The 18,705-nt window shown below is 42.5% G+C and overlaps 3 protein-coding genes across 4 annotated transcripts; 2 read left to right on the forward strand and 1 right to left on the reverse strand.

Moving 5' to 3' along the window:
* Positions 1–443: 443 nt before the first annotated feature.
* Positions 444–3,961, reverse strand: rnf41l (ring finger protein 41, like). The gene is made up of 7 exons (XM_056381313.1): positions 3,879–3,961; positions 3,516–3,774; positions 3,182–3,388; positions 2,880–3,019; positions 1,708–1,870; positions 1,478–1,598; positions 444–1,217 (listed from the first exon to the last, which is right to left on the reverse strand). The coding sequence occupies exons 3-7, from the start codon at positions 3,385–3,387 to the stop codon at positions 813–815; spliced, it is 1,035 nt and encodes a 344-aa protein (XP_056237288.1). The 5' UTR covers position 3,388; positions 3,516–3,774; positions 3,879–3,961; the 3' UTR covers positions 444–812.
* Positions 3,962–4,895: 934 nt separating this feature from the next.
* rad54b (RAD54 homolog B) lies at positions 4,896–17,984 on the forward strand. Of its 2 annotated transcripts, none has more exons than XM_056381961.1 (16): positions 4,896–4,964; positions 6,052–6,230; positions 6,369–6,564; positions 11,945–12,193; positions 12,959–13,258; positions 13,485–13,647; positions 13,803–14,028; positions 14,378–14,464; positions 14,554–14,674; positions 14,754–14,893; positions 14,971–15,261; positions 15,478–15,641; positions 15,755–16,016; positions 16,996–17,062; positions 17,163–17,360; positions 17,441–17,984. In XM_056381961.1, exons 2-16 carry the CDS (start codon positions 6,084–6,086, stop codon positions 17,662–17,664), a joined length of 2,835 nt encoding a protein of 944 aa, XP_056237936.1. In that variant the 5' UTR covers positions 4,896–4,964; positions 6,052–6,083; the 3' UTR covers positions 17,665–17,984. The 2 variants fall into 2 exon arrangements, with proteins under 2 accessions (XP_056237936.1, XP_056237935.1); XM_056381960.1 differs by having other exon boundaries at positions 4,940–5,039.
* Positions 7,649–11,715, forward strand: LOC130172962 (fibrinogen silencer-binding protein). The gene is made up of 2 exons (XM_056381962.1): positions 7,649–9,594; positions 10,199–11,715. Exons 1-2 carry the CDS (start codon positions 9,020–9,022, stop codon positions 10,752–10,754), a joined length of 1,131 nt encoding a protein of 376 aa, XP_056237937.1. The 5' UTR covers positions 7,649–9,019; the 3' UTR covers positions 10,755–11,715.
* Positions 17,985–18,705: the final 721 nt, after the last annotated feature.

Here is an 18,705-nt window from a genome sequence, read left to right on the forward strand (position 1 = left end):
CCTGTTTTGAGAGACAAGGTTTCCTTAAAGATCTTATTACCCATATGATGCTTTATAAAGTGAAACTTGCAGAAGTACATGATGTACAATTTGACTTGAAACTAATATAGCCTTGATCAACTGCAACACCAGAACATCCAGGTCCCGACTCTGATGTCAAATTTTATATTGTTAGTGATACATGCAGCCCTGTCGTCTTGACTATTGCAGCCAAAACACATTACGTTTTCAACATTATATAACATGAAAGCTACACCAGCTGTCCTCCAAGAGTTGCTTTGTATTTTTAACATTTTAGATTAGCTTAGACTTCAAAAATATAATATAAGAGTTTGGTAATGCCAAGTCCTTCCAAGAAACTCCAAAAAAAGAAATTCTCCACAGAAACCACCTGCACATGATAGATCAGTAATGAGAACACCGGAAATAATTTAGTCCTGAGATCAAGAAAATTACTTTAAGTAACTGTTTTTAACTGAAAACTGATGAATACAAAATTCAAGGGACATTACACCATGATCTGTTTGCAAAAAGGATAAGGGGTGAGCTGAGTATGAGTCTACAAAGTAAAGGATTGTCTGATCACTTTCACTTTTTCAGTCCACAGCATATCAATTTCTTTCTACTTTAACAAATCCACACTCATATTTGATTAAAAAAAAAAAATCTACCAGAAACTACATGACTTACTGCACATGCACTGTACTTGTTGTTTTAATGACTAAACCCTTGTTGGAAATTATTGCCGGGCATTAAAAAAATAAAGATTTAATCTTTCCTCATCTGGCTAAAATCCCATCAGTCCTGTCCACTCAGATGACCGTCACCTCCCGGCTCTTCCTCTTGATGCAGTCCAGAGTCAGACTCCGGGTACCACCCTTGCGTGCTCCCTCACCCAGCTGCGGTGATGGCGGTGGACCTGATACAGTTATAGCCTGAGCTGAATGCAGAGATAGACTAGAGGCGTGTAAGGATGCCTCCCTCTGCTGGTGTCTTGTCGGTTTTGTGTGGAGCTCCCACCCGGGTGTCTGCTGCGCTCCCTGATGCTGGTCTTTTGCCGCCTGTTCGACAGGATGCTGACTCCTGGTGGGCTGCAGGTCTTTGAGGAGCTCCAACAGTTCCCTCTTCTCCAGCTCTGCTTCTGCCAGTTCCTGTCTCCTCAGACGCTCTGCTCCTAACAGGGCTCGCATGTCACACATCACACGGGACAACTGACCCTGCGTGGAGAGGACACACGATAACTCAACGTACATCAACATGATAGACAGTATTCTAACATAGGACTCTCGTATAATGTTGTTCTCATGATTTGAGTGTGAAGCCTCTAGTGTCACAGTATTAGCTAACCATTAAATATAGAGAAAGAGCTTCAGTAATGTTCATGTACCTCAAATCTTTGCTTCACTTCTGTTCTTGAATAAATGTATTTTGTCTAATGTTATCTTAAAACTGAGGTGTTGCAGAATTGACCCATCACCTTGAGCTCCTCCACCTCATTCTTCAGCTGCGATTCTTTCTGCACCATATGTCTCCTCTGTGAGTCCAACCGAGACTCCATCTCTCGCCTCACCTCCTCCACCTTACACAGCATCTCGGCCCTACCGGGAACATCACATGAGACTGAAGTTATGACCTGCAAAGCTAATTCAAACTGCTCAGTTGTAGTACAAGGGTGAAGACATTTTCCTCGCCACAGACATACACAACCTGAGCATCTCCACTTCGGTGCGCAGCTCTGCTACACAGTTATGTTGTGATTGATCAGTGGAGAGAAGTGTATGGCCACAGCCGTTGGGACACTCCCTGCTGCGGAAGTTACATTCTGACAGGTGAGCCTCCAAACCCCGCCTCTCTACCTGCACAGGACAACCTGGGAAGAAAGAAGTGCAGTGATGCATGAGCCTCACGTGAAACAAAAGTGGGCTTACCAAACATTTTACAAAAGGAAATGGCAGCACCGAAATATTACTCAGATAGATCTTTCACTTGACTTAAATATAGCTCACACAGATTCATTGTGTTGGAAATGACTCATGCAAAATGACCAAATTGCAAAGATTGATCATACATGATGCACAGATCCAATATGAAGACGCAAAAAATATCTCAGATTACCTTAAAAGGTTAAAAGGTCCAACTTATTTTTTCCAAGATAGATTTTCCAACAACATAATATTTGGCTATTCTGTCATTCTTTCGAGGGAAAATCACTGAAAATCTGCTTTCTTCTTCATGTGACAGTAGAATGATTTATTTTACAATGTACACAAAGCAAAAGAATAGGAAAAAGAGTACTCATTTACAGTATAAAGAGAATATTGTAATTATTATAATTATTATTTTATGCCTCATCTTTGACCAAATGTAACAAACGTCTCACAGATCACAGCAATCACAGACAGTGACAGATATATCAGGTTCACTCTTGTGTAAAACTGTATGTTGCTCTTAGTGCCTGTAGTATTTAACACTGCAAAAAAGTCACACTGCATGCACACACTCTGTCACTTGTCACTATACATACCACAGTGGTAACATATGTATTCTCCACCTGCCAATGACAGGTCACAGTCACAGTTTGTGAGCACCAGATAGCATGTTTGTATATACTGTAAATACACTTACACACTTTGCTAAAATGCTTATTAAAGAATGATGGGAAGTCGACCCTCAGTGCACTCTGTGTGTGAGGTCTGTGGGAGCTTTGAGTCCCATCGGTGCACTCGTTTGTGGAGTAGCCATGACGACAAAAGAGCCACCTGTTGCTCCCCCACACACAGGTGTCACATTACCTTTGTATAATTTTTTGATTATACAATTACTCTCAAAGCAAGAAGTAAAACAACACATTAGATGACAGTCAGTGTGAGGTGTCATACCTGTGTTGGAGCAGGATATGAAGGCAAACTCACACTCATCCTCATGTGTGTGCAAGCTCTCCAGGGTGCAGACCACCTCACATCCCTGTCCTGCATTCACACAACGGATCTGCAGACGGTTCAGGTCATTACGCATGTACCTGTCATCAAACATACAAAGACAGTAATACTATCAGAGAGAGATGAGCAGTACAAGTTTATGATGCCACTGAATAGTAAAGCTATAAAACTTAAGAATTAATTATGAAAAACAAAGACATAACCAGAGACAATGACGCACGGCTGCAGAGATGGTGACACACCTGTACAGTGGTTTGAGACTGCCCACATCCAGCGGCAGTCTGTCCTCTGGACAGGAGTGGTGATGGACCAGCCAGCTACTGATGCATGCGCTGCAGTAGGCATGTTCACAGGGAGCCTGAAGAGGGCGTTCCAACACGTCTCGACACACACAGCACAGCAGGTCCTCGTTCACATAGCCCACAAACCTCTCAAGATCATAGCCCATCCTACAACCACACAGATAGATTATACAAAACATGACAAACACTGGGAAGAAAGTCCAATTTCGCAACAGTTTTGGCTCATTGGTTTGTTTACTTTTTTGATAATCAGCTCTGACAATAATATCCCTACCTGGCAAGTTAACTTTCACTTCATCCAACTCTTCTGTCTTCTTTCCTTCTGTTGATTTCCACTCCACTGGTTCCTCCGCAGGTGACCTTCTCTCTTAACGCTCTACCACTACAGCTTTTCCCTCTTCATCCTCTCGCTTGACTTGCTGCTCCATCAGGGTGAGGGTCTCCTCTCTGTTAAAGCCCTCCCTTGCATTTGGGACTGTGTCTCCATGGAGAGGTATCCCTGACAACAAGGTTTCAGGACACAGGCAGGGCAGCTGTCAGATGAGATCAGATCAGAGAGACAGAATTACAGGAGAAGAAACACTCACACTCAAAGACAGACAAATTCTGCAGCAGTGTGTTTTCCTCACTGCCTTACCAATAAAACTGGGTTGTGGTGCAGCCTTCAGAGATTACTGCTGTCCTTCAAATGTTTCTGTCTCTCTTAATGACCCACCCTATCCTAGGTTTCTCTTTCTGCCTCTCCCTCTCTCTGGATGTGGGATTAACATGGATTACACTCTCTCTCTCTCCCTGATTGGATTACAGACTGCACGACATCAGATGGCACATACTCTCAGACCACAAACATCAAACGGTGACCCAAACGCCTGGTCTCATCCCAGTCCCTTTATAGTCCGTTAGGTTAGACTCAGTGATGGAAGAACAGATCCTTTACAAAATAAAAATATTCAATTACAAGAAAAGATCTTGTATTTACCATATGTTTAAGTAAACATATGTTAGTATGTTTTGTATTATTGACTATTATTTATTTGGATGCAGCACTGTAAAGTTACTGCTGGTTGGTGTGCAGCTGATTTAACTATTTTATGTAATACTGTAGAGCTAAATGCATTGAATAACCATGTTTCTTATGTTTTTATGCTCTTGATGCACACTATTCCACTCTGAACTCTAGTGAAATTGAAGTAGGCAATAAAGCATTAAATCAAAATACTCAAGAGAAGCCCCTGTACCTCAGAATTGTACATAAGTATAAATTAATGTATTTAGTTACTTTTCCAACAACAAAAGACTGTAAAACTGTTTAATATGATTAATTCAACTAAACATCATTAGTGTCTCCTTAACAACAATTTTGCAAGGAACAGTGCGGAACTATAATCATATTCGAAGCCGAAATAACTAAAGATCCCCTCAAATTCACAACAAACTCATCGTATTTACATTTCCTAATCATTTCCTCTGTGTACGTTGGTGCTGAAGGGATGAAGTGAGGTCAGTTGACTGGAACATGCTAGGTGCGCTCGATTTACAATTCAGGGATCGGCGGGTTGCTGAAAATCCAATGAGGATGTCAGCGCGTAAACTCTGGTGACATTAGATATCAAACACATCCCACTCTCGTTGACCACGCCCCTTGACGGGGGCGCAACCAATCAGGTTCTTCAAACCATTCAGCGGGAGAAACGGAACAGAGTCGAGTGCTAGGAAAGAAAAAGTAAGATGAGTTTAGTTGGAATTAAGTGAGAATTTGTGACCTTAAATGTCTTCATCAAACTTTTAGTTCGCCTGGGTATGTATGACACGTTGTCACACGTTATCTAACATGATATTACAGCCGAGTTTAGACCGTGTCAACAGTGTCAGCGAGTGTTTGTTGCTAGCGAGTTAGCTCGCTTGCTAACCTGCCAAAGCGATGTAACAGGTTAATGTCGCTACAGAGGTTGATGAGATATTGTTGTTAACCTGCGGTCGCCGGCTGTTTTTTTTCCATGTTAAAGATTGTTGAGACATGTTGAAAGGGTACAAAGCCTTTGTTTAGAATCGCTCTATGAGAAAATTAAGATTGAATGGGTCGCATTAGTTTTATCTCCAAAAAAAATCCGTGGTTGACTTCACGGTTCACATAGTACAGATTTTGAGACATATTTCTCTTTTATACTTTTATAGAATGTTGTCACTATAAATAGGTTTTACTTTTTTACTTTTTAAAAAAAAAATAAATACTGTCATATACTGTATGTGTTAATAAAATGTTAAATGCTAAATAAGATAAGTGGTGTCTATACAGTGACACGAAATAGGAGAGAAATGTATATATGAGTTGTATTTTTGAAGATGCAACAAAAACAGCGTTTGGTATATGTGTGTGATAAGTTGTTAAAGAGATCGAGCCTGTGTCGAAGTTGTAATCAATTAGTTTTTCGTGAAATAATACCGCACATTAACTCTAAATATTAGGATGTATCTTGATTCTCCTGTGTCTAAGCTAGTTAAAAATGTATACACCACTAAACCTTATCTCTGTTGTGGACAAAGGTTATTAATATCGAATTATTACAGAGGAAACACCGACTTAGATGGGTGTGAACAATAAAGAGATCTACTAGTCTACCTTATACACAGCTCACTGTACTGATTAGTAAACGGAAAACGATGTTCTTTCTCATTTTGTCAGAGCCTCTTAAAAAATACTTGGATGTTCCTGGACTACTGAGTTAGCAGATATGATAATGGGTTTGTTATGATCTAATTAGCTGCTACAATTAATTATTGTGTTGATAGTCATTGCTTTCTTTCTTTAGGAGACAGATTATTGTGGGATACCATTATAAGAATGAGGCGCTCAGCAGCTCCCAGCCAGCTCCTTGGAAATGCAGTGAAAAAGCCTCGATTTGTGCCTCCTGGAGCGTCTACTTCATCTCACGTGGCTGAGTCCAAGCCCCTGACCCCGAAACCTGGATTAGTCAATGCTCTGGAAAAGGTAAATTATTCACAACGTTTTACCTGCAATCCGATCTTTCAGTATTCATTTGATTCCCATCATCTTCATACATCATCCAGTGTCGTTTCAAATTCCCTCCAATTATAAATTTTTTTTTTTTCTCCTCTTGTCATGTAGGTTCAGAGAAGTCTAGCAGCACCTGCTCAGAGTAAGACGGGCTGTGATGTCCAGCTGAAAGCTGGACAGGCTGCTCCGGCCTTGTCCAGGGCTCTGGCTCGTATTCTCAGTGCAACAGAAAGTAAGGAAAATGAGGAGGAGACAGAATATTCTGACGCTGGCACCAGAGACTACGCAGAAGACAACAGACCAGCAGGTAAGACGCAATGATTTATGGCTGAAACAATACCTGCTGTGTGCAACATTAGCTATTTGCAGATTGTAATGCACCAACAAGTTGAGGCGAAGTTGGTGTGTGCAGGATACAAAAAATATCTGAGAAAATAGAAAGGCACCTGCAACCTAAAACTCCTTTATGTTTCATTGAGTGGCATTTTGTCCCAACACAAGTCTTCTTCAGGCAAATAGCAATGCAAAGGAAATGAAAGTTGTGTATGTAACAAAATAACTGGCATGATAATCACTTTTCAAATTTGTATTTGCGGGAACTTCAGGTGCCTGTTACAGTAATACTGATATCACATGGTTGTATGAAGTACCGTTTGTGAGAGTTGGGGGAATGCATATTCACAACTCATATTGATACCATATTAACACTCAAAATGTCATGCAGAAGCTGGAAAACATCATAACTGGAAAAAGTTGTGACTGATCTCACGTGTACTGACATTGTAAATATACGTTTAGTTCTTTTAATTTCTCAACAAATGTGTATATTCTCTGTCACAAGTTATCATTTCCCTCCCATGATAGCTGCTGAGTGTCTTCAAGTGTTCACTAAAGACATTTATATTCAAGAAAATATTAAATCGCCAGCTCTGAGACCTTAACAAGAAATGTAATTTGCAATCAGTTTAATGGAGGGGGGGCTAAATATCATCCAAGCCTGTGTGTTTAAAAAACAATGCAAGCATCAACTGTAAGATGAATATATAGTGTGTTTACTGCTACAAGTGCTTATTTAGAGCACCCAGGAACTAGTTCATTTCCAATTAGATGTGGGTAATTTAGTTACTAATGTTTCTCAGTTGACTTATGCCTGATTTATTACCCATTGTCTTTATTTTAGGTTATTTACACTGAGTGTACATGTACATTGCTCAAGAAAAACCCAAATATACAATATAATACGATAATTAATGCTCTAATTGACACTGTATCACTACTCCATGATGTTTACCTACATAAGTGTCTTCCACCTTGTGCTGTGTAAATGGAGGGAATGTCATCATAATCATTGACATGACGTATATAATATGTGTTTGCTCTGTTGCGTTTTATTTCTTTACTAAATTCATATTTCAGCTGTAAACTATTTGATGCAAATCACTGCATACATTGTAGAGAAACACCGTTACAGAATCAGAGAAATTAGAAAGTAGCTTTATAAATAGCCTACATGTGCTCAAACCCTGACAGTTTTAAATACATAGCCACAGCCAAGATCTGACCACTTCGTTTTTATCCTCACACAGACAGATTCTTCTATTAAACATTAACTACATGGTCACAACAACATAGCGTCGATGTTGCTTTGAGTTGATCTGAATGCACGGTAATGAACTGTATTTTAAGCCCCGTGTGCTCCAGTTAAATGTCCCTCATTTCCCTCGTTTGTCACCATTTTCTTTTTTTACACAAATAACGGTGTGTTACTGAGAGGAGTGAACCGGAGTGACAGCGCTCTCTCATTTCTCATTGCTTGACTGTCCCGTCTCTGTGGCTAATAATAAAACACACACACACACACACACACACACACACACACACACACACACACACACACACATACACACATACACACACACACACACACACTGAATATAGATGTTAAACCAAGCGGTCTGAGGTTGAGTGACAGCAGGTCCAGCATTATGCAAATTAGCGGGGTAGTGCGGCGGCAGCGCCGGGCAGATTAGGACTGTGCTCGGGATCAGTGAGCCACCGCTCCCTTCGTCTGCAAGAGCAACTAGTGCCTCTGTTTTCCACCCTGAAAACACTCAGCTCACACACTTTGCGTGTGGCTCGGCACGGTTTCCACACGCGCCCTGAACACGTGCTGTGATAATATCAATCGGTATTTGTAATTCCGAGTTGCGACGTATTGTAACCATCCACCAGACTGTTTTGACGGGCATGCGCAGCGCCGCGCGCTCACAAACCCCTCCCCCACTCAGTTAGTTAAGCCAGCGCTATTTCAAAACCTCACTCACTTTAGGAAAATATACTCCTGACCTCCAATAACCTGTCACACGCTGTCAGAAGACTGTTTCCCCCATTTGTGCAGGACACAGAGCCGCAGCTGCCATCCTTGCCTTATAATGTAGAGGCAGTGTGGCCGTGCTCTGCTCTGTGCTGTGCTTGGTTTGGGGTTTACAGAGACCGAGCTGTAAGTAGGTCGGGCTGGGCTTAAGCGGCTTAGCTACGTCAGCCTAAGCTGGGAGGAATTCATCCAAAGCCCTCCGCGGTAGGCGGGGGCCTAAACGAGGCTGGCCTAGTTAAGCCTGATTCTTATTGTGTGCTGCACAGCCTGTTTTTGTTTTGCAACGTAGCTGAGAGGGAAGCCAGAAGTAGTGTATGAATCCATGCACATGTTAGACATAGCTTACTCTTGATTTAGAGAAGAAGAAGAGAAGCCAAATGAGACATGCATGGGAGTTAGACCAGTGGTAGCTTTATCACCGTGGACCAAGAGAAGCCAGCAGCAGGGACAAGAAAAGACAGGTGGGAAGAGTGGAGAGCCACAGTACCGAGTGTGGTTACCGAGGGGTGACAACCATAGGCCTGACTTGGTCTGTGTGAGTCCGCTATGCTATAAGATGGCGTCCAGCTCTGTGTTTCTGTCCAGTATGGTGGGTAAAGCTCGCTCCTCCAACTTCACCCTCTCTGAGAAGCTCGACCTGTTGAAGCTGGTCCGTCCTCACATCCGCATCCTGGAGGAGCACACCAACAAGCATGCAGTCATCGTGGACAAGAACAAGTGCTGGGACACTGTGGCTGAGCAGTACAACGCCTTGGGAGGGGACAGACCCCATCGCACCGCTCAGGGCCTCAGGACTCTCTACAAGAGACTGAAGGAGTCAGCCAAGCAGGAAGTGATGCAGCGGAGACACGCCCAGCCAGAGTATAGAGCGAGCATCTCCGAGCCAACCAGGAGAATTATGGAGATGATCCCTCACCTGTTTCACCATGTGCCCATCCACGAAAAGGACCAGGCACTGCGCAGGTACAATGTGATATATGCCTACGAACACAGGAGCACATTTTTAATAAAGAACCTATAGGATAACACAACAGTCAGGCGAGACTTTAGTGAATGCAGACATCCATCCTTAGCTCCACACAGTTTGTAGTCATGACACTGATTCAACTGTTAGAGGATGAGGGAGGGGAGGGGCTGAACTCACCCTCCCCAAGCCCACTCACTATACACACACTCTGTACATCGTCAGGCTGAACGGGAAAATACAGCATGTCCTGCCGTCACTTACTGGTAGCTGGTTAGTAGTTTGTGCTTTGGTTAGTGTACATTCACACAGAAAATACTCAGCACTTGGTATTGATTAATCTGTCAATTAGTATTTTTTGTTGTGCTGTTTTGAGACAAATACTTATCACATGTTAGAACCTTAAATTATGTTTTGAACTTGCTTACCCACTGTTACGAGCAGCCCAAAAAAAATTAGTAATATATGCGTCCACTCTGATTAATAAATTAATCCTATGATTGATTTATTGAGTGTGCATTAACACCAACAGATGTAGACACTCAGTAAATGTAGTTTAAGTACTGTAGTTTCACTTATTTTTACCCTTCTTTCCATTTGTAGATTAATATACAGCAAGCACAACTCTCCAATTGAACATCCTGGCAGCAGCTCTTCTCTGGCTGGACTCCAGGATTACTCAGCAGCTGTCCCAAGTATCCCCCATGAGGTGGTCCAGCTGGACCCTGAAGAGGATGTAAAACCACCGCCAGATCTACCCATCCTCTCCACGCACACAGGGCCAGGGCTGGATGGAGGCCAGGAGCAGGAGGGGGAGCAGGACTTGGGCAGCATCCACGATTACGAAGCATCCCTGTCTCCCACCCCTTCCTCTGTTAACCTCCCACTCTCCACCTCGCCGCTGCCCTTACGCCACGACCTCTACCCCAATGACATCTACCCTCACCACGAGCCCGACAGGTTTCGCCCTTTGCACCTGGCCAAAGAGGAGCACGAGTTGGTGTTAGCCAATCACAGAAAGGTTGCCTTGTACCTGGAGGAGAAAAGGGAGGGGCTGAAGAGGAAGCAGGAACTGGAGGAAGAACTTCTGAGAGCCAAGATCAAAGTGGAGAAACTAAGGGCTGCGCGACTGAGACACGGACTGCCAATTCCTCTATAACAAGCATGAACACACACATTTGTTGCCAGTGTTGGAAAGAGAGAGAATCTGAGCAGCAATCACTCTCATTAGTTTTGTGTTTGAGAGCTGTTTCAGAGCTTGAATTTCTTTTGGAAACATAGTGCCTCGTACAGACACTGATCGCCTGTTTTAATATTGAAGGACAGGGCTGTCTTCTGTTGCCATCAGTCATCATGTTGCTCATCAGGGTTAGATATTCATCATCATTCCTGCACTTATTGACAGCAGAGATGACAAAATGTGTAAATGCTCACATTACTGACACTGTGACGGGCCAAAACAGGTAAAATAAATGTTAAAGTCCAGCTTTTGGAAGGGAATATATGTAGTAGTGACTGACTTGTACCCTGCTGGTGCTTTTTCTCCCATCTGTATGCACCATATCATATCAAGGAGATTGCTTAGTGCCCTGTTGAAAATCACCACCTATTCTGGTGTCTGTAGAAATAAGACTTAAAAAATGTAGGCATTTTAATTTTGTGAGTTAAGAAAAAAGAAAACTCCAGATCAATTGAGAAATTTTCAGACGTACCAGGATTTGAGCACAAGTTAAACTTTCAAAGGCCTTAATGTATTATGCTAATAACGACAAATTCAGTGCATCAAGGTCAGTCAGAAATTGTTTTTGGTTACTGAATTGGACAGTTGGGTGAACAAAAGAAGGGAGATGTGGTTTTGGTTTTGTGATGTTACTGTTATTTAAAGTATGTAATTACAACATTGATTCTATTGTAATGTTGGTATATAAGTGTTGTCAGTTTCTTTTACAGTTTGTCCATATGTTTGCTATTAAAAAGATGTAAGGTCAGTATTCTACTGTTGTTGTGTTTATTACATGTCAGACATCCCTGATATCAGCTGTTCTGTCTTTTGTCTTATTTTTAATAATTGTTACAGATGTTAGTAGCAAAGGATTACATGGTAACCAAATAAACGTACATTTGCACTGTTGCATGTTGCTACAACTTCCTCGGTCAAATGTTGTTGTTTTTCATTCTGAGCCAAGCACTCGTGGCTCCAGGTGTTTGAATGTGAAGGGGGACTGTCATCCTGGTTGAAGGTCTAGTGTGAAGTGTAGACTCAGTGCAACAGTGACCTCTGCTGATGGCTTCTGTGACTTGTGTCTAAGTTCATTCTGATGTTTTTTTTTCACTGTCTTTGTGCTGCAGGAGTGAATGGTTCTCCTCAGTTGACTCCCAAGTCTCCTCAAACCCCGCAGCCTCCTGCACGCTCAGCCTGTGTTAATGGAGCTGCAGGCTCAGACTCTGCCTGCCTTCAGGATGGAGCACGTTACCTCAGCGTGATGTGGTGTAAGGCCAGTAAGAAGAAACACAAGCGCTGGGAGGGTGATGCTGTCCTGGTGACAAGAGGGCGCACAGCCACACTTAAAGACATGGAGGGGAAGGACATCGGAAAAGGTGAGACCTTTTTTGTTTGTTCAGTCAGTGTGTCAAATTTTGTGTGATTATTGAAAAAGCATTATAGCTGCTGCTTCATGTTGCCTGCAGCATTTGAGCAAATCTTAATGCCAGAAGTTGTGGTACAGTAGTAGCAATTAAGTTGTGTAAATAAAACTTTTTTGTTCCATTGTGAGAGGACACTAATACTATACAGTATAGTACATACATTTCACACTCAGAATTTTGACACTCACTTGATCTTGATAAATGGCTGACAGTAAATATTGTGCACTACATCCTATTGTGGTTTTGGATTTTACTAACCAAACCACAATAGTATGTAATGTAGTGATGTAGCCAACCAATCACATTTTTTATAATCCAGTTGTTCTAAGGAACTAACTGTGTTTTACTGTGTTGTACTATTTACAACATTATTTGTTTTGTTGTATGTTCTAATTTACAGCTTAATCAGATTCATTGTTCATTTGTGCTGTTGTCATTCTTGAGGAGATGCTCTGCTTGTTTACTGAACCTATAACACCACTGAGACTAACAGTGACAATACACATGACTGTTCTATGTTGCTATGAATATTTTCTCCATGGCTATCTGTTTCTATGACTGCTCTAACAAGACTTGTGGATATGAAAAATAATCAGTCAGGCATTTAGTTTAACCCTCATTTAGAGCGATATAATTGCTGAGAAGAGCAGTAGTAGGTCATTTCTCCCAATATACACAGTCAATTCAGTGGGGATGTTTATGCATGTTTGTGTGCAGGTAGTGGCTATAAGGTGTCAGAGTTGGCCTCTCTCTCCGAGGGACAGACCCTGATGATCGGTGGGAAGGAGGTTGAGGTGATGGGCATCATTTCTGCTGAGGACTTTGCCAGGGGACGTTGTTTCCAAGAGGTCCAAATAGAGAAAGAGGAGCCACACATAAAGTCAGCTCCACCCCCTCCTCGTTGTTTTGCATCCAAACCGTTCTGCCCCCCAACCCAGGTAGGAAGAGCAGAGCATCCAGGAACCAAACCAGAGGAGGAACAAACCTCTAGACCTCGCCATGACCCCCTTGCACCGGGTATGTAGTCTAAATCAGAAACTTGAAAAAGATGTTATTCTGGATGAATTAATTATTCTGGATGCACAAACTCCCATCTGTGGTTTTGCATAGATGCATATTCTGAAAGGGTCTTAATATCATTTGCCTTGCAAATATGTGTCATCACATTAAGCTTTTTGTCAAATTTTGCTGTGATAGAAAACTTTTAATTTAGAAATATTGTGTATATACTGCACATCCTCAGGTGCACTGGTGATGCCTCGTCCATCCCCCAACCACCAGTGGTCTAATAACAAGTCTGGGCTTCCTGTAGTTGATGTTGTGGTTGACCCATACCTGACCACTCACCTGAGACCCCACCAGAGAGATGGCCTGCTCTTCCTCTATGAGTGTGTCATGGGCATGAGGTGAAGGAGCTGTTCCTGTAACATGTATTATCAAATGCTTGTTTAAAGAAACATCTAAATGAATCAGTTTTAGCCTGACAGCTGGAAGAGTAAACACAGGCCATTATCAGCATTCCTAATGGATTGTGTTGATCTGTTTGGTGTATGTGCTTCAGGGCTGTGGGTCGCTACGGTGCTATCCTGGCTGATGAGATGGGTCTGGGGAAGACCCTGCAGAGCGTGGCACTGTCCTGGACCATGCTTAAGCAGGGGCCGTACGGTGGGAGACCAGTTGCTAAGCGTATCCTTGTGGTTACACCTGGCAGCCTAGTTCAGAACTGGGGTGCAGAATTTAACAAGTGGCTGGGCCGTGAGAGGATCTGCGTTTTCACTGTGGATCAGGTGAGGGAGGGGGGGGGTCCTATTTTTTGGATTTACATGAAGATGTAGCAAGATAGCAAAGTGAGCAGAAAATTTTCTAGTAGATCAGAAGTTCCAAAGTTTTATTTATATAGCACTTTTCATTACAAGTAAGCTAATTATGCTTTACATTTAAGAGCTTCTTCCAATTATTAACTTTTTCTTCCATTTACAGTTTTGTTTTATGTAATAATCCACTGGTCAGATTTTTCTTGGTTTAATTGATTTACTGGAGAAACCTAATACCTTTTTATAAATGTGTCAGAATCAAGCATTTACCTTAATCTAGCATGCATTAAATAATTAATATCCCTTCTTGGTTGATGTATAGGACCACAGGATAGAGCAGTTTGTGTTATCTCCTCTGCACAGCGTTCTAGTGATCAGCTATGAGATGCTGCTGCGCTGCCTGGAGCAGGTATGTTCACCTCAAGTCCCGCTTTCAAGCTCGTTTCAAATGCACCAGTTGAGACTTTTTTTTATATTTGATTTTTCTTGTGTTTCCAGGTACAAAAAGTGGAGTTTGGTCTTGTAATTTGTGATGAGGGTCACAGATTAAAGAACAGCAGCATCAAAACGTCCTCTGCTCTCAGTAGCCTCAGCTGTAATCGCAGGGTCATACTTACAGGTACACACACGCTGTGACTGAAAGAGATGGGAGGACTTCTTGTAAAGGTTTTCTAACAAATTGTGTTTGTGTTTTGAAGGCACCCCAGTACAGAACGACCTGCAGGAGTTCTATGCTATTATAGATTTTGTTAACCCAGGGATTCTCGGGTCATCAACTGCTTATAGGAAAGTGTATGAGGAGCCAATTCTACGTTCCAGACAACCGTCCTGCAGAGAGGTAATGCTCCCTCTGTCTCTTTTCTGTGAATCTGCATCCCTTGTATAGAGATATCTCATATCTTTCTTTGCCAATAGGAGGAGAGGATTTTGGGAGAAGAGCGCGCAGCTGAGCTCTCACGTCTGACTGGCATGTTCATCCTGAGGCGGACACAGGAGATCATCAACCGCTACCTGCCTCCTCGTCTGGACTGGACGTTGTTTTGTGACCCGTCCCCTCTGCAGCTAGAGCTTTACAGGCATCTCCTATGCCATCGAGTCTTCAGAGCCTGCCTTCAGAGCTCCACGCAAACTCACACACACCTTGCCTGCATCACTGCACTGAAGAAGCTCTGTAACCACCCTGGTCTGCTCCACTCTACTGTCAAGGTTACATGTTTTTTATTAGTCAGAACGGGAGTGTCAGTAGTCTCACAACATAATGATCGTAGTCGTTTGACTTATGTTGTAGTTATTTATTAAACTCTGAGTATCATTGTGGGCAATACATTCTGTGGTAAAGGTAATAATTACATTTGTGTGTGTGCCTGGAGATTTGGCCGAATCCCCGTCCTAACTGTGAGTACTCTGATGTCCTGTTTTCAGGAGAGAACAGACCACGGATCAATGGAGAGCTCATTGTACGACGGTCTGGTTGATCTCTTCCCAGAATCCTACTCTTCAGGAGGATTCAGCACCGCTGATTCTGGAAAACTGCTGGTTCTGTCAGACATGTTGACTGCCATCAAACAGCTCAGCCCTTCAGACAGGTGTGTGTGTGTGTGTGTGTGGGACAGATTTGTATTTACATGAGTGTAGAGTGTAGTTTTGTATGTATATACTGTACATCTGCAGATTTGACAGTGTATCTCTGCTCCTGCAGGGTGGTCGTGGTGTCTAACTACACTCAGACACTTGACTTGCTCCAGGACTTATGTGTGCACATGGGCTACACCTTCTGCCGACTAGATGGACAAACACCCACCAGCCAGAGACAACGGCTGGTTGATAGTTTTAACAGCCCCTATTCTCAGAACTTTGTGTTTCTGCTGAGCTCTAAAGCAGGAGGGGTGGGGCTTAATCTGATCGGCGCGTCCCACCTGGTGCTGTATGATATTGACTGGAACCCTGCCAATGACATTCAGGTAACACGCACACATGAGCACAGGGTCATGCCAACAAAGTTCAAAGTCTGTAACACTGTTTTCTTTGACCTAGCTGCTCTGTCTTTCCTACACACAAATATTGATTATGCTTTTACACCAATCTGTCTCTCTGTCACTCTGGTGTGTTTGTCTGTTTAGTGGGGTTTGTTGGGCTGTTGTGATAGCTGTTATTCGAAACAATCAAACTGAAGCCGCCTGTAAAGGTCCACTTCAAAGCAGTATGAAAGCAAATCAATCACAGGATTTTATGATTTTAGATTGAGATGTGATTTTAGCATGAGTTCTATGCATACAAATAATTTGGTAACCATAGTAACAAGTACTGTATGTGCATCGCCTGGCGAGTATGGGGATTTTACCCGACCAGTTGGAAAATAGAAATGAGTTCCAACAGAGGCGTGTTGTTCTAATCGATGTATTTTGGAAGTTTCTCATTAAAAATTGAGTGAAAGATCGTGACCGCACACCCCACCCAGGTATTATTATGATGAAAACCAACTTTGTTTGTCCTTTTTTGATCTCACCTACTAGTTATTGTTAATTAAAAAAAGGTCCACTTGCAATCTAAACTAATAAACTTTTGTGACACCGGAAAACAGACAAACATAAAAGGCAGTAAAATGCAGAATAACTAGCTCTTAATTACGACAGTTTGATTTCCCTAGGTGTGTCCTGACAATGACATCACCAAAACTGTCCAGTTAATGAGTTACCTGTGAGTCCACTCGACTTTATGCTCAGAGCTCTTGATGTCTTCAATGTCAATGTTCAAAGTCAATGTGAATATGAACAACAGTAGGTCTTTTTCCCTGGTCCAGACCAAATGAGCCAAACTAAAGGTGTGAAAGCGCCGTCAGACTATACAGTAACACGCTGATATATATCTCTATCCACCAGGTGGCACTGTGTACATGTGTGTCATTCTCTAATGCAACTTTACCTTCTGTACTGTGTCTAGGCCATGGCGCGAGTATGGAGAGATGGACAGAAGAAGACTGTGCACATCTACCGTCTCCTCACTGCAGGTCAGAATACACCAACATACACAATGAGCCAGAAAATTCAGCATAATATAAATCAGACTGATTTGCAGTTTTATGTCCTGGGTGTGTCACTTCCTCATAGGTACCATTGAGGAGCGTATATTCCAGAGACAGGTGTCCAAACAGGGGCTTTCTGGGACTGTGGTTGACCTGGGCAAAGGGGCGGAGCACACAAGCTTCTCCACCAATGAACTGCGGGATCTTTTCAGCCTGACGGACACTCCGTCTCTAACTCACGACCTGCTGAACTGCAGCTGCAGCATGGACGGCTCAGTCCAGGGTAGGCTCATAAACATGCCATTTCACACCATTATTTGACTTCACTGAGACTCATTAACTCACTTTTGTCCTCATTCTCAGCTGTCACAGAGGAGGAGGACCAAGTCTCTGATAGGTCATGCCAGCTCGGTCGCCAGGGTGACCGTAGAGGGGGTACGGCGCAGAAGCATCTCAGCATGTCCGAGTTGATGCAGTGGAGACATTTCTCTGGTGACACACACACCTTCTCAGACCCTTACCTTGATCACGCACGAAACCACATCACATTCGCCTTCCAGACCACCATTTCTCACACAGCTCAGTAAACACATACTAGATTACACTTCAGATATACATGAGTCACACACATAAATTTCTTCTACATGTTTGTTTCCAGCCTCTCTGGGCTCTGTCTGCAGCCTGGATACAATATGTGGTCAAACACTCAACAACTGCCCCATGTTTAACAGTTTGACAACAACTGCAATACAGTTTCCAACAGTTTTAAATGACATTGCTTGTGAGATTCTGTATCTTGTCTCGAGCGTCTTCGTTTTTCTTTATTTATTCAAAGACATTTGCTGTAGAATGTCATTAAATAAATGACATTCAAAAGAAATGTGTGTAATAAACAGGTTTTTAAAGAGTTGAACATTTCTTATTGACTGATGAATTCTTGCTGTGAAAAGAAGAGCTGGTATGTTGGTGTTGGTTGGTATTTTATATCCACATACTGTAGATAAACATGCAGGAGAGGCACCTGTTTGTCCATCTAGAGTGATATTTTCTGTGTCAGAAAATTGATGTTGTTCTGAGACATGATTACATGACAGACGATGGGTGATATGGAGACAAAGCGTATACAGCCATTCATTGAAAAGGATGTAGTTTCTGGCTGTCTGCATAGTGAGTATTCTATCTGATAGAAGAATGAAAGTTGACAAGGACAAGTGCGTTTACCTGACTTTTTGTGCTTTGATATCACAGTTTATTATCTAATGACTTTACGCATTAGTGTCTGGTAAATCAGCTGGGTTTTAGATGTGGGACATACTGCAATCTGTTCAGTCTGTTATTTTGGATAACACTAGTCTGTTCATGCTCTTCAACACAAAGCTGCTGCGTGGGAGTTATGTAGTTGTGTGTTGCTGCGCGTGCATCCGTGTGTGTGTGTGTGTGTGTGTGTGTGTGTGTGTGTGTGTGTGTGTGTGTGTGTGTGTGTGTGTGTGTGTGTGTGTGTGTGTGTGTGTGTGTGTGTGTGTGCGTGCCCTGAATTCACATGTGATTTGTGTTTGGGTCTTTCAGATTGACTGAGCGCCAATACAATGTGTGTCTTTACATAAAAAAGGTAATTATTAGTTATTGGA

Source organism: Seriola aureovittata, chromosome 7, assembly GCF_021018895.1.
Source record: "Seriola aureovittata isolate HTS-2021-v1 ecotype China chromosome 7, ASM2101889v1, whole genome shotgun sequence".
In the NCBI taxonomy this organism is placed as follows: Eukaryota; Metazoa; Chordata; class Actinopteri; order Carangiformes; family Carangidae; genus Seriola; species Seriola aureovittata.